The 13,334-nt window shown below is 40.8% G+C and overlaps 1 protein-coding gene across 1 annotated transcript; it reads right to left on the bottom strand.

Annotated features, from left to right (window-relative positions):
• Nucleotides 1-1,941: 1,941 nt before the first annotated feature.
• csrnp2 (cysteine-serine-rich nuclear protein 2) lies at nucleotides 1,942-12,994 on the bottom strand. The gene is made up of 5 exons (XM_007553632.2): nucleotides 12,259-12,994; nucleotides 8,800-8,972; nucleotides 7,837-8,099; nucleotides 6,246-6,542; nucleotides 1,942-5,344 (listed from the first exon to the last, which is right to left on the bottom strand). Exons 2-5 carry the CDS (start codon nucleotides 8,957-8,959, stop codon nucleotides 4,403-4,405), a joined length of 1,662 nt encoding a protein of 553 aa, XP_007553694.1. The 5' UTR covers nucleotides 8,960-8,972; nucleotides 12,259-12,994; the 3' UTR covers nucleotides 1,942-4,402.
• Between the last annotated feature and the right edge of the window lie 340 nt (nucleotides 12,995-13,334).

Genomic DNA, 13,334 nt, shown 5'->3' with positions numbered 1-13,334 from the left:
TTACACACTTGTTGACAAAAAAAAAAAAACGCCTCATCTTACCGTCAGCACATTTAAAATTTGCAGTACGGGAGCTATTGCATTTCTACAGGAGGCTGTCCAGTACTTTTAGTTCAGGATCAATCAGCGAGAAACATCTCCATGAAATCATTCCTCCTACCGGTTCACAAGTTGTAAATCTATAACATCAGCACCTTTTAGGTTTAAAATACGCATTCGTACTAAAGTTCCAGGTCGGTCTAATACAGTCTAGATAACATCCACGCATGCATGCACACAGATTTAAACGCAACTTTCTCACCGACATGGACGTACGACAGTAAAGTAGGTTAATACACAAACACATTTCACACACACAAAATCAAGCTGTAAGTCTGATTCATAAATTATTAACATCACATTGATTGGTGTAAGTACTTTTAGCTGCACATGTTGCAGATTACAATTAACTCAAATGCTTGTTTTTTATTTTTGAAGTGCCCTGTAAACGTATTTATACCCCTTGAACTTTTTCATGTTTTATCATGTTGCATGCTTTTGAATTCACACTGATACCCCTAAATAAAATCCAGTGCAATCAACTAGCCTCAGAAATCAACTGATGACTTCTGAAACAATTAATAAAATTATCGTCAACTAATTTAGTAATCGATTAATCGTCAATTGGAGTATATAGACTCAAAGAAAGGCTGTTTGCTGAAAAAACTGCATATTTAGAGCACTAATTAACTGCATGAAAAATATTTACATTTAAGATAAAAACGCCTTAAGATGCTAGAATGTTTTAGCCATAGTGACATAGTTTCAGATTCACAAAAGGAATGCTCTTTTATTGCCTCTTAGGCAATAAAATGTTTATTTTCTTATTTTAAATAGGGATTGATTTCCTTATATTCATACTTTACTGTATATTTAACATTGTATATAAAAAAGTATTAAGTGTAGGGCTGTTGTAAATTTTAGTAATCGAGTAATCATATAGAAAATTTTAACAAATAAAATAAATATTTGTAAATACTGCCATAACAGTGGTGTTCATATTAGAAATCAATATTAGCCAAACGTTTCATATCCATGCATCTCTAAATCACTTTTCTGTAGATTTTCTGAGCTATTTTTGTTAAACTGTAACAATAATAGCTCACTTTTTAAGTCAAGTGGGGCAAAAAAAAAATAAATTAGAAATTATATTAAATTTAGTAATAAAAATAAGAAAACAGCAGGTCACCCTTTGTTATGCTAATAGCGCTTAGCATTCATCAACAACAGAGCATTGCGCAACACAAATAATCATCATGGTGCTAAATATTAAAACATATTTTAACGAAGTTTGAGGCAGATAATTTGCCTTGAGGAATTTTAACAATCAAGGTACTTCAATCATTTGACAAATCGTTACAGCCCTACTAAGTGTTTAAATAAAAAATCTGTAGAGTGTGTCAATTTTCTTTATGCGATTAATTGACTAATCATCACAGAAGTTGCAAGAATAATCAATTATTAAAATAATCATAAGTTGCAGCCCGACTAAGTATGTATTTACTTGTGTGCAACATAATCCCAGTATTACGTTGCACCTCCAGATGCAAAATAATTTAGATTAAAATGGAGGTTCACTTTCCAGCGGGATTATGATCTTAAATATTCAACCAGTGATTCAGTAGAATGCTTACATTTATAGCATATATTGATGTGTTAGAATGGCCTAGTGAAAGTCCAGACTTTATTCCTACTGAGAATCTGTGGCGCAAGTTCTCCATCCAATCTGAGCTTGTTATAATTTTAGTCAGAAAATACAAAAGCACTCCACACTTTTCAGATTCATATCTGTAAAACAAAATCCTAAAACCTACGTATCTTTTTTTTTTTGTTAGTCCACCACACAAAAACCCCAATAAAATTTACCTAAATTTGTGGTTGTAACGTGAACTTTTTTTTAAATTTTTTTTGAAGGTTCCAGAGGAACAAATTAGTTTCCAAGGCACTAATTTGGCTCGATTTATAATCAACGCTTCTTTACACAAAAAACAAGCATTGAATTGACTAAGAAGTTCTGTTCTGGCATTTTATCACATCTGACTAATTATGGAGTAACAATGTGGCACTGTGAAAGAAGAACCGTTTCCTTTCATTCCCAAACAGACTGCAAGGACTGAACAGCATCTAATTCACAAAAGACACATTAATTCAAGAAATAATGTCAGTAAATTAGCTATAAGTGACTATAAGTGACCTTTTCTTCTCGTCCCTTTGACTGCAATTGTGCCGGCAGTCTGAAAGTAAGCAATAGTAACAACTAAGGCCAGCGCTAATCTGCTGCCTCCTTGGTTCTTCCTTCATATCTCCGAGCGGCGAAGCTGGTGCTGCTTTCACTTCACAATGTGCACACAGACCAAAGAAAACAGCAGCTCTCCAGCATGTCGCGAATGCGGCGTGTACAGCACGCAAAAAAGAAAACAAGTATTTCCAGGATCATTCGGTGTAGTTAGCAGAGGGAGCGACCGGACGCCTTCGTTTGGCTCGACTACAGCATCAGGTTTGCTGTGGCGGAAAAAGAGCCGGCAGGTACGCCGGCATCTTGCACACGATTAGCAGTTTGTGTTCAGCGTTGATAGCTTTATACATCAAGCAAACAAAAAGGCTTCAGTCAGCGTTTGCACTCTGTGTTTCTGGAGCCGAGTTAATGGTTTCCAAATAAGGCCGCATTCATCACTCCCAGCAGAATCCCCTCTAAGGTTGACTTTATGTAACTGCATTCTCGCGCTACGCCATGGGAGTGATCTTGATGTGCTTCCAGCATCTCTGCTCCTGTTTTCTGACGCACTTAGAAACTTAATGTTACTCACTAGAAAGCTACGTTCACACTGCAGCCCTTAATGCTCAATTCAAATGTTTTAATGACATTTTGTTGCTGTTGTGGTTGTTCACATTTCCAAGTACATGCGATTTGTATGCGATTTCCTGCGAGAACTACAAATGACCAGACAGTGTGCGGCATGCGCAGTAGAGGACGCAGTAATGAAGCAGTGAGCGCGCTCACTAGCTGCATTTATATTTACCTAAATAAATAATTTAGAAAACAACTCGATAAGAAAATCTTTTTGTGCTAAGATGAAGTAGTTTTTTGGCTGCATCAAAATTAGTGTATTTGTAAAAAATTGCAACTCTTTTCTTTGCATCACGAGTTGCAACTGAATCCGGATACCATGGTAATACTGCGCAGTAGCAAACTATTGCCATTTATCTGAAAACTGCTTAAACTGGAATTATGAAAATAAATTTGCCAAGTATAAACATGCCAATTTAGAAAAAAAACTCACATTTTTTGATAAAGTAGGTTTTGTTCTTGGATGAGGTGGATTTTCAGCTGCATCAAAGTTGGTGTATTTCGCAAAATTGCAAAGGAAACATGTTTTACTACTGGCAGAAACGACAAAGAAGACAACAGGAAGTGGAACGAGGATTATGTTTTTTAACGACTTATTGAGTGATTTTAACTGTACTTATTTAATGAAAACACAGTGAAACAATTGTGAAATTTGCTGTTTAGCGAAACATCAACAAAGTTTTACGTACATTTGCAATGAAAACTTAGCTAAAGTTTGCAAAAGTCAACATGAATGGCAAAATTGTCCAACTTTCTAACTTTCTCTTTATGGATAGCTCTCCGCTTTATCTTCCGCCATGCTGTTATTTTTCTTCCTTGTTCCAAATATCAATTGAGTATCAGTTGCACTGGAGAGACGCAGGTCACATTTGAAAAGATTAGATATGGACCGGATTTAGGAAGATATGCAAGTGTAAAAATTGGATCAGATCAGAAAAAAATCAGATTTGAGAAACTTCAAGCTAGAGATGTAAATCTTTCAATGTCTCACAATTCAATTCCAATTCGATTTTTTATTCAGAAACCAATTTTTTCTATTTAAATATTCAAGAGATTCTGTTTAAATTATGTGATTGATGAGAAGAAAAGCGTGTAAACAAGTAAAACATTCATTTTCAACAATCCTATAAGGTTCCATACTCTATCAAGTTTCATCAGTTTATATTTAAATAAAAATAAGTCTGTGCATAAAATTATGTAACTTAAATTACCAGTATAAGGTTAGCTTAGCTGCCTGGCTTTTTTTTAAATAAGAAAAATATCAGAGGATTATTAAAAACACATTAGATGGCTGAGAGGACAGGTAATGCGATGCAACTTAAAATCGATTTCCAGAGCTGTGAATCGCGATTCTGGATAGAATCGTTTTTTTCTGCGCCTTTGCTTCGGGCTGCAGTGTGAACGTAGCCTAAGACACCTGTAGATGTTGCGGATAGCAGTGATAAATGTGGAATATGTAGTATTTACTCATCTTAGATGAAGCTATTGTGCAAAATATCTGCAAAGACGCTAATGCTAAACTTCAGGAGGCAGTGGATCTGCTTCTTTCTCCGACCCGGACTCCTCCTGGTTTTGCTCTTTTGGGACGTTGTTATCCGGACTTGAGGGACTCTTCTCCGCCTCCTCCTCCACATCTGTGCACAAGTTCATGGTGGTCAAACTGTCGCCCACAATCTGTCCGCTGGCGTTGACGTGACGCGCGTCCCCTTGGAAATCTCCAACTGCTTCCTGCTTCTTCTCTGTGAGCTTAGTTCCACCTGCGCTCTGCGAAGGCTCGCTCTGCGAAGGCTCGCTCTGCGAAGGCTCGCTCTGCGAAGGCTCGTCCTCTTCCTCAGCTGCAGGCAGCGTCTCGAAGGCGCCGGGCTCGATGGTGCTGAGCTGATAGTAGAGCAGAGAGTCTTTGAGGAGCTCCGACGGACTCTCCTCCTGGGAGTCAGAGATGCACAAGACGGTAGCGCCAGTCGGAAAAGGTCCCTGCAGGAGGATCTGATCAACACCCGGAGCTGCTTCTTCTTCTTCTCCTTGCTCAGGCAGGAGGCACAGAGGGTGTGACCCCGCGACCCCAGCAGAGCTCAGCTCCTGCTGCACCGCCTCCTCCCTCTCCCGCCTCTCCTGCTCTTCGGCGCTCTGCAGGTGCAGCACCGCCGTCTCGTTTTCCCGCTCCAGGATATCCTGCTCCACCGACTGCACCTCGCTCTCCTCCAGCTCCGAGTCCAGGCCGATGCCGGAGGACAAGGTCGGGGACGTGGGGCAAGTGGAGGAGGGCGAAGACAAGGGGTCGGACTCAGTGTACGGCTCCCCGGGTCCCGCGATCGGCGTCCGCCTCTTCTCCACGTCCAGCTTCATGATGGTGTGCAGGTAGTGTGTTCGGACACGCAGGGGGTTGAACTCGATGCGACCTGCAGCGTTGCCGCAGCCGTCCCTGGAGCAGCCGCATGGAAAAGACATGCGATCCACCTGAAGAACAAAACACACCCGTCTCAACACTTCAACTCCAGAAACTTAAACATGAACAGGTTAGGATTGGTCTATCCACAGAAAACATGTTCATTACATTTTTTTGCACAAAATTATTCTTAGAAAATCAGATTTTAGTTTGCTCAGTTCTGCCTGAACTGAGCAAACTGCAAACTGCTGATCTGCTTCCAGAAAGAGCTGCTGTCTCTTTAAATCCAAGTAAGCTGCTGCTGGCCACGCCCCTAATCTCAAGATTTACACTGTAAAACTGCTGAGTTCCTTTAAATCAAAAAACCTACCTGTTTTGAGTTGCTTTTGAACCATAATAAATGAAGCACTGACCAACATATTTGATTTTTTTTTCTGATTTCAACAATAACATTTCACAAAAAACAGTGTCTGTTAATTGTTTTCACAACAGTTGGCTGTACGATGTTTTTATGACATTTATGATTTCAAATAAACTCGATTGAAATTTGCTTGATACATATTCTCTTGCTGGAAAGGCCTACAAACAACTGTACATCTTTGAAAAGCATTCATACAGCCTCCCGCATAACCAACTAGAATGCAGCAAATGGTTTCTGGATGGTAGGTCACCGGCCACACATTTGTCTTTTCCAGCAGCCATTGTACAGTGCATACAGCAGTAACACCAGCTGGAGATCTGGTTGGGCTGCTAGGTAATGGTGCTTGGCTGGGGTAGTCGCTTTTGTAACAGCTAATTTTCCAGACACCAAAAAACTCTAACTTGTTGCCAAAAACGGCTGGATGTATTTCACTTTTAAGCACCCGGGCTGTTTTTAGAAGCAGTAGAGACCCAAATAAAAGTATAAAAACGTGCAAAATATGAACTTTGCATTGGATTTTCCTTCCTTTCAGTAAGTCTTCCAGGCCTTACCTGGCACTTAATGCCAGCCTGGCTGCAGCCGCAGTGGCGAGGGTCACAGAACAGGCGGCAGTCACAGCCACATTCCTCCCTGGAGAGGCGGATGGCTCTCAGTTCGGTTTTCTCCCGCGCGTCGATGCGCGCGATGCCGGAGGCTCGCAGCAGGGCTCGGCGGCGCTTCGTCGGCAGAGGCTGCAGGAAAAAACAGTCGTCCACCTCCACGGCGTCCACGTCGAGGTCCTCGTCGGAGACGTCCTCCAGAGTCAGCAGGTCTGCCTGAGCGCACTCCACCGTGCCGTTCCTCGTCAGCTGCGGGAGGGAAAGTGGAGCCGTGAAGAGGCCGCAGCTTCAGTCACAACTGATTTCCACTAGAAGGAAAATCCCAACGGCGTCGCAAAAGCACATCTTTAAAAGCAACAAACTTTACAAGGTTACTTTTATTTGGAGATCAGGCTAAAGAACCCCTGTTTTCCTTTAGGTCTTTTCTTAAAAGCAATAAAGCAGAAAACACAGATAGAAACCTTTATTCCTTTGGGACAATTCAAATTTCTTTTAAGACAAAAACAGAAATGTTTTTATGAAACGCTCTCTTGTTTCTCATTTCCTTCAATAAAAAAATGAAGGATATGAAATAATATTTATATTGACGGATCAAAGAATATGCCTTTCTCTTATTTCTATTAAAAATATGCATCTAGTTGAATTCAGTGAGTTGACAGATTTAAAGATTAAAAACAAACGGGACTTCTCATTTATGATGCATTTCACAAATAGAAAGAAAGAAATCAAATATTTACTGCTTTTAATTTCTTCTCTTTTTATAATATGTTATAATATGAACACATTTGCATTTTGCCAACTCAATATACACAAATTTCTACACTTCTAATCCACAACTACTAAAAAAATAACTTAATTTAGGGTTAGAACTAAGCTAAAGCATTTATGCTGCTAATTCAGATGTGTGAATTGAATTGTTTAATGATTTTTTGAGTTAAAAATACAAAATACACTTGAATAAAGTTGAAAGAGTTTCTGAAATCCCCAGAGGCCAGCCGCCCTTTTGAGAGCTTGTGTTGCGGTTCAGTCTGCAGCAGCCGAGCTGATGACATCACATGCAACCTCAGTGTGTAACGCAGGTGAGAGGTTTCTGCACTCCTGTGGTTATGCAGCTGAATTTTAAACAGGGAGAGAAAAACAGTAGCAGAAAACTCTTTAAATAATGCAAAAACCAAAATAAAAATTGAGAATAATCTGGAGGATATCCAAAGACGGACAAACCAAAAAAAAAATTTGAGAATAATCTGGAGGATATCCAAAGACGGACACTGCATTATTAAAGTTGTTGCAATATTCTGCAAATAAATATTAGTTCTGGAGATATTTGTTTCAAAATGTAGCAAATGTGGAAAAAAGGAATAAAATTACATCTTTAAGGGGCGATTACTTTTTAACAGTGTTATCATGAAGATAGCGTCAGAATCAGTTTACCTGTTAGTGGTCATGATGTTTTGCCTGATTGGTGCATGTTTGTTAATAATCTTACCATAAATGTTTTTAATGAATGCAGAGAAGATGCGCTGCGGTCTCTCTGTGGACGTACCTTCATCTTGCGAGCGTTGAGCTTCTCCTGACGCAGGTGCTGGCGCAGCGTGTGTCTGTGGCTGCTCTCCTGCTCGCGTGCGAACTCGCCCAGCGTGTAGTGTCTGATGGAGGAGTGGTGCCGCGCCATGCCCAGGGAGCTGCCCCCCTGGCTGGGCACGCTGGTGAAGCCCTGCCGCCGGGGGAAGTAGTACACCGTCACCACATCGAAGCGAACCCGCTTCCCCCCCGGCGACGGCTTGTGCTGTCTGAGGATGGAGGTGGCTGATGACAGAGAAACAAAGAGTTGGAGCTGAGTGTCTCTGTTGTGCTTCCTTAAACAGGCTAAGGTAGGTATGTGGGTTATACACAACATGATTATTACTTTTTTTTTTTTTTGCTCAAAATTATTCTTAAATAGAGTTTTTAGTCTGGTCAGTTCTGAATATTTTGAGCTGTTTTAGGGCTGCTGTCACTTTAAATCCAAATTAGCTGCCGCTGGCCACACCCCCCAACTCAACTTTTACAGTCACACATAAAAATGGCTGCAAACATACAACTGTACATGTCTGAAAAACATTTGAAAAGCAGATTTCTGCTGGGTTTCCAGCAGAAATCCATAGACCAAATGTGCTGGAACTCTGCCTGGGTTGCTAGGTAACGGGGCGGGGCTTGGCTGTCGTTGCTAGGTAACGGCACAGTGTCTGTCAAAAGTAACTCAACAGTTTTTATCATTTTACAGAAACCAAAAAAGGTAAACTTATTGCCAAAAAAACCCATTTATTTTTTGGGCTGTTTTTAAAAGCAGTTGAGACCCAAATTTTTCTTTTCTTTTTTCAATGAACGCATGCTTTGAAAACATTGTACTTTATTTAAAACTCAAAAGGCCCAAATCAGATGAGTTTTGTTAATTTTTTTTTTTCTGAACATAAACAATGTCCCAGGTGTGTTGGTGTTTCTTTTTTCCACGTCTGCTGCTGCTTACGAGTGAACGGGGTGCTGGAAGGCGGGTTGAGGCTGTCGCAGCTGTCTGCGCTGTCACTGCTGGAGATGTCATCGTCCGAGTCCTTAGGTGTAGAGAACAGAGAGCCGCTGTCCACCTCTTCATATCTTCGTTTGAGGCTTAGGGACGGACCTGCCTCCATGGAAACCTGCTATCTGAGGGCACAGTCGGGGCAACAAAAGCCGCTATGTTTAAATGCATGTTAAATCCGTTAATAAGGGAACTTTCTCTGCATGTTTCAGGACTAAATGTTTCTGTTTCTGCTCTGACGACATGGAAACAAACAGCACATCTGCCTCCTTTCATCTGTATTCCACCTCCATCATTTCATCTGTCTGCTGCCGCCGCTGCTCCATCCTGAACATCGCACATTAAATCCCATTCTGAAATTATCAAGTGTAGAGCTGTAACCATGGCAACTGGGCAAGCGTAGTTCACGCGAAGAGCCTTGAAGCGAGCGGTCTCTATGGCGTTAACCCACCTGATTCCGTCTCAGGCAGCCACAAGGTGGAATTTATCACATCTGCAGCTTTAATCAAAGTGAACTGAAGCACCTTAAGCTGTGGCACAGATCCGAATGAAAACACGAGGCTTTGTCTGCAGACAGAACCACAAACTTAATGCAGCCGTGTAAGAAATCACAGTTACTGCATTAGTGATGTTCCAGCCAAAGCTCTGCATGTACGCACATACACCGATGGACGGCTGGACAGCCAGAAACTCAGATGAATAAATACATTCAGTGGTTGAGCCGGAAAAGGGTAGAGTGCCTTCTCCAGGTCAGGGGGGTGGTCCTGCCTCAAGTGGAGGAGTTTAAGTATCTGGGGATCTTGTTCACGAATGAGGGAAGAAGGGAGTGGGAGATGGACAGGCGGATTGGGGCAGCGTCTGCCGTGAAGCGGGCGCTGTACCGGTCCGTCGTGGTGAAGAGAGAGCTCAGTCAAAAAGCGAAGCTCTCGATTTACCGGTCGATCTACGTTCCCACCCTCATCTATGGTGACTGGGCTTTCCCTTAGAGATAGTGTGAGCAGCTCGGTCATCCGGGAGGGACTCAGAGTAGAGCCGCTGCTCCTCCACGTCGAGAGGAGCCAGTTGAGGTGGCTCGGGCATCTGGTCAGGATGCCTCCTGGATGCCTCCCTGGTGAGGTGTTCTGGGCACCTCCCACCAGGAGGAGGCCCCGAGGAAGACCCAGGACACGCTGGAGGGACTATGTCTCTCAGCTGGCCTGGGAACGCCTTGGGGTTCCCCCGGAGGAGCTGGAAGAAGTGGCTGGGGAGAGGGAAGTCTGGGCCTCCCTTCTGAAGCTGCTGCCCCCGCGACCCGACCCCGGATAAGAAGCAGAAAATGAATGGATGGATGGATGGATGGATGGATGGATGGATGGATGGATGGATGGATGGATGGATGGATGGATGGATGGATGGGTTAGATGAAGGACAGATGGATGAATAGACTGACCGACTGATGAAGCATTTTAGATTTTCATCAAGCGATGAAAGTGAAGTAGTTCCTTGAATTACTGCCAAATCAGAAGCTGCGACTCAGAAATCAACTTTAGCATTAAACTCTCTCAGGGTGCAACGATACATAGATTTTATGGCTCTTGGCAAAATGTAATGTTTTAATTGTTGGCTGTGTGGTGTTTTCTATGACTTTGTATTTTTACTATGCAACATTGGCTTGTTGCTGAAATGTGCTATACAAAAAAATCGATTGATTTTTACAGTGCAGACAGGAAAGGGGGCGATTTAGCTTGAGACCCCCTTTAAAAATGCTTACAGATAGTGGTGTAAGCATTTTTACATCCCTAAACAATAAACATAAGAAATGTTTATTGTTAAACATTTCTTATGATAAGAATTTTGATTGTCACGACTTTTGAAACTCAGGAAATGTCCAAAAGTTTAACATTTTTGACTTTTGAAACTCAGAAATTTCCTCATTTAGAGTGAAAAATGTCTTACATTAATCTCAACATGTCTTAGTTTTTGTCTAGCAAATTTTCACTTTTCCAAACTCAGAAGTTTCCACATTTTTTCTAGAAAATTTTCTAAGATTAATCTCAAAATTTCAGATTTTTTGTAGCAAATTTCTGACTTTCCAAACTCACAAATGTCCACATTTTTTTCTAGAAAATTTCTTAAATTAATTACAAAATTTTCAAGTTTTTGTCTAGCAATTTTTTTTTATAATTGAATAGAAAATAATAGAATAACATTTATTGCCCCTCTGGTGCATCAGCAGCAAAGTGACAGGCAAGTTGAAGTGTTTAGATTCACATGTAGATGAAAATATAAAAATAGACAGTAAGAATAAGAGACTAGACATTTAGGGCAAATTTACAGCATAAAAACACAATGCACTTGTAAAAAATAGCATACATATATTTAAAAAATGTCTAATAATTTTACAAAATGTGACTGCACATCTGTGCATAAAAGAATATTCACAAGAAATGTTAAAACTGTGCTTTGGTGGGATGTTAGCGTAGCTGAATAGATGTAAATCTACAACTTCTAGTGCGTGCAAGTCTGATACAAATGAACTCAATAATTTGCTTTTTTATCTCTCTTTTTACTAAAAACTGAATGGATAAAGTCTTCAGTCTGGTGCTTTGGTCACAACTCGCCCTTTAGTTTACAGATACTTCATAATTTATTTTAGTTGTTTTATTTATTTCAGATATTTAAAATGTCTTCCCTCTCAAGTGTTAGAATAGAATTTATTGACCTTTGAGATCTTTATTTTGCCACCATTACCATTTTATTACGTGAAAATGGTCTCAAAACAACAACATTATTATTTATCACATTAACTTCTGGGGCAATTTATCACCTATCGTGACAGGCCTATTCTTTAAAACACAGTTTGTGATCTGTTCTGGCTGCACAATATTAATAAATATTAATGCACCTCAAATGTTGCAATGACTAAAATGACTCCACCTCTCTCCTTATGAGCTTTAACATCTAAATCTCTGAAATCAGGTGTATCAAGGACAGTAACAGTCCATCAAGGTGACCAAATATGATACTGCCAAGCAGTTTAAATGGTTTTCCATCCTTTCTTTTTTGCATTATTGCACAGAAAGCCAATAAATTGTGCAGCTCTGCTACCTACCTATGCACACAAAGTAGATCACACTCATGCAAAACGATAAGAGGTGAATTTTATTAAAATCAGACGTGGAGTTTCTGTCACCGAAGCTGCTGCAGCTGCTGTGTGTTTCAGTCTAACCATGACTTGCAGAGTGGACATGATGTCAGTTTAAATGCATTGTAAAATCCTGAACACTATCAGCCTATAACAGCCAAATGCTCGGTCCTCCCTATCACCATTTAACCATCTCACCCCCCCTTTTTTTCCCACTCCCTCTCTCCCTTTCACACACACGCACACACACACAAAGCCCACATTTAAGAGACACTGGACCTCCTTACCTGGGGCAGAAAGAGGGACCCTTAATCCAACAGCCTCGGAGGTCGTCTTTCTTTCCAATCTGAGCTGCACATCAATCTTTTATCGCGCAGTGAGACGCTTTTTATGTGCAAAACCCTCCAAAAAACAACCGATATCCCTGCAACAAAGTGATCTGGCTGATTGTCAATTTGCAATACTTCTCTGTCTCTTGCTAGCTGTATGAGGTTACATGGGTTGCAAGCTCATTGTTCTGCACGCCGAAAGATTACAGTTGCCTGACAGGAGCGACTGCTTTTATTTAAATGTGGCATACCTCTGTGTTTAAAGGACAGCCGAGAGGAAAAAAGGAAGAAAGAGGGGCGTCATTGGGTTATTTCCCAACATTTTTCGGTGCAGCATGAACAACGCACACAGCCGGATGTGCTATCTTCCCAATTTGAGGCTAAAAATTATTACAATGGAGAAATCCGCTGACATTTGTGCTCGTTTATCGCTTTTTTCTTTCTTTTTTTTTTTTTTACCCCCCTTTCTGTTTCCTCACCGGGACCGGGTTCGGTCGGCTGGGCTCACTTCGCTGTCTTCTCGCTTTTTAAATTAAACAAGACAGGAGGAAAAAAAGACGCGGATTGGTTTGTTTCGTTTCGTGTCAGATTGTTGGAGATTTTCTAACGAGAAGACGCTTTTTTCCTCTCCACCCCGGTTCGCCCCGGCCCCGCTTGTTACAATGTAACAATGGAGGAAGAAATTCTTTCCTGCAGACGCATTTATACTCGCCATGACGTCATAAACTCGCCCTGGCGACAAGGCATGCTGGGAAGTGAAGTGTTTTACATTCATTTCGCAATCTCTTTGTTCGTTTCAACTTTTAACTTTATTTTATTTACAGGTACAGTAAGTACAGAGACGCAGATTTAGGCAGTTTTTTAAACTGCTTAAAGTGACATTATTTGTCTCCTTTGGATTATTTAGCCTGTCATAATTTAAAAAAATAAATAAAAATGAAAAGAAACGAATCGGGGTTCGTGTTTCAAACTTATCATTTAGAAAGTTAAGTATTTGGTTTACAAAACCAGAAATTACCAAACAAACTTAACGT

This window comes from Poecilia formosa, unplaced genomic scaffold (assembly GCF_000485575.1).
Source record: "Poecilia formosa unplaced genomic scaffold, Poecilia_formosa-5.1.2 Scaffold57, whole genome shotgun sequence".
In the NCBI taxonomy this organism is placed as follows: domain Eukaryota; kingdom Metazoa; phylum Chordata; class Actinopteri; order Cyprinodontiformes; family Poeciliidae; genus Poecilia; species Poecilia formosa.
This window is presented reverse-complemented; position numbering and strand designations above follow the sequence as displayed.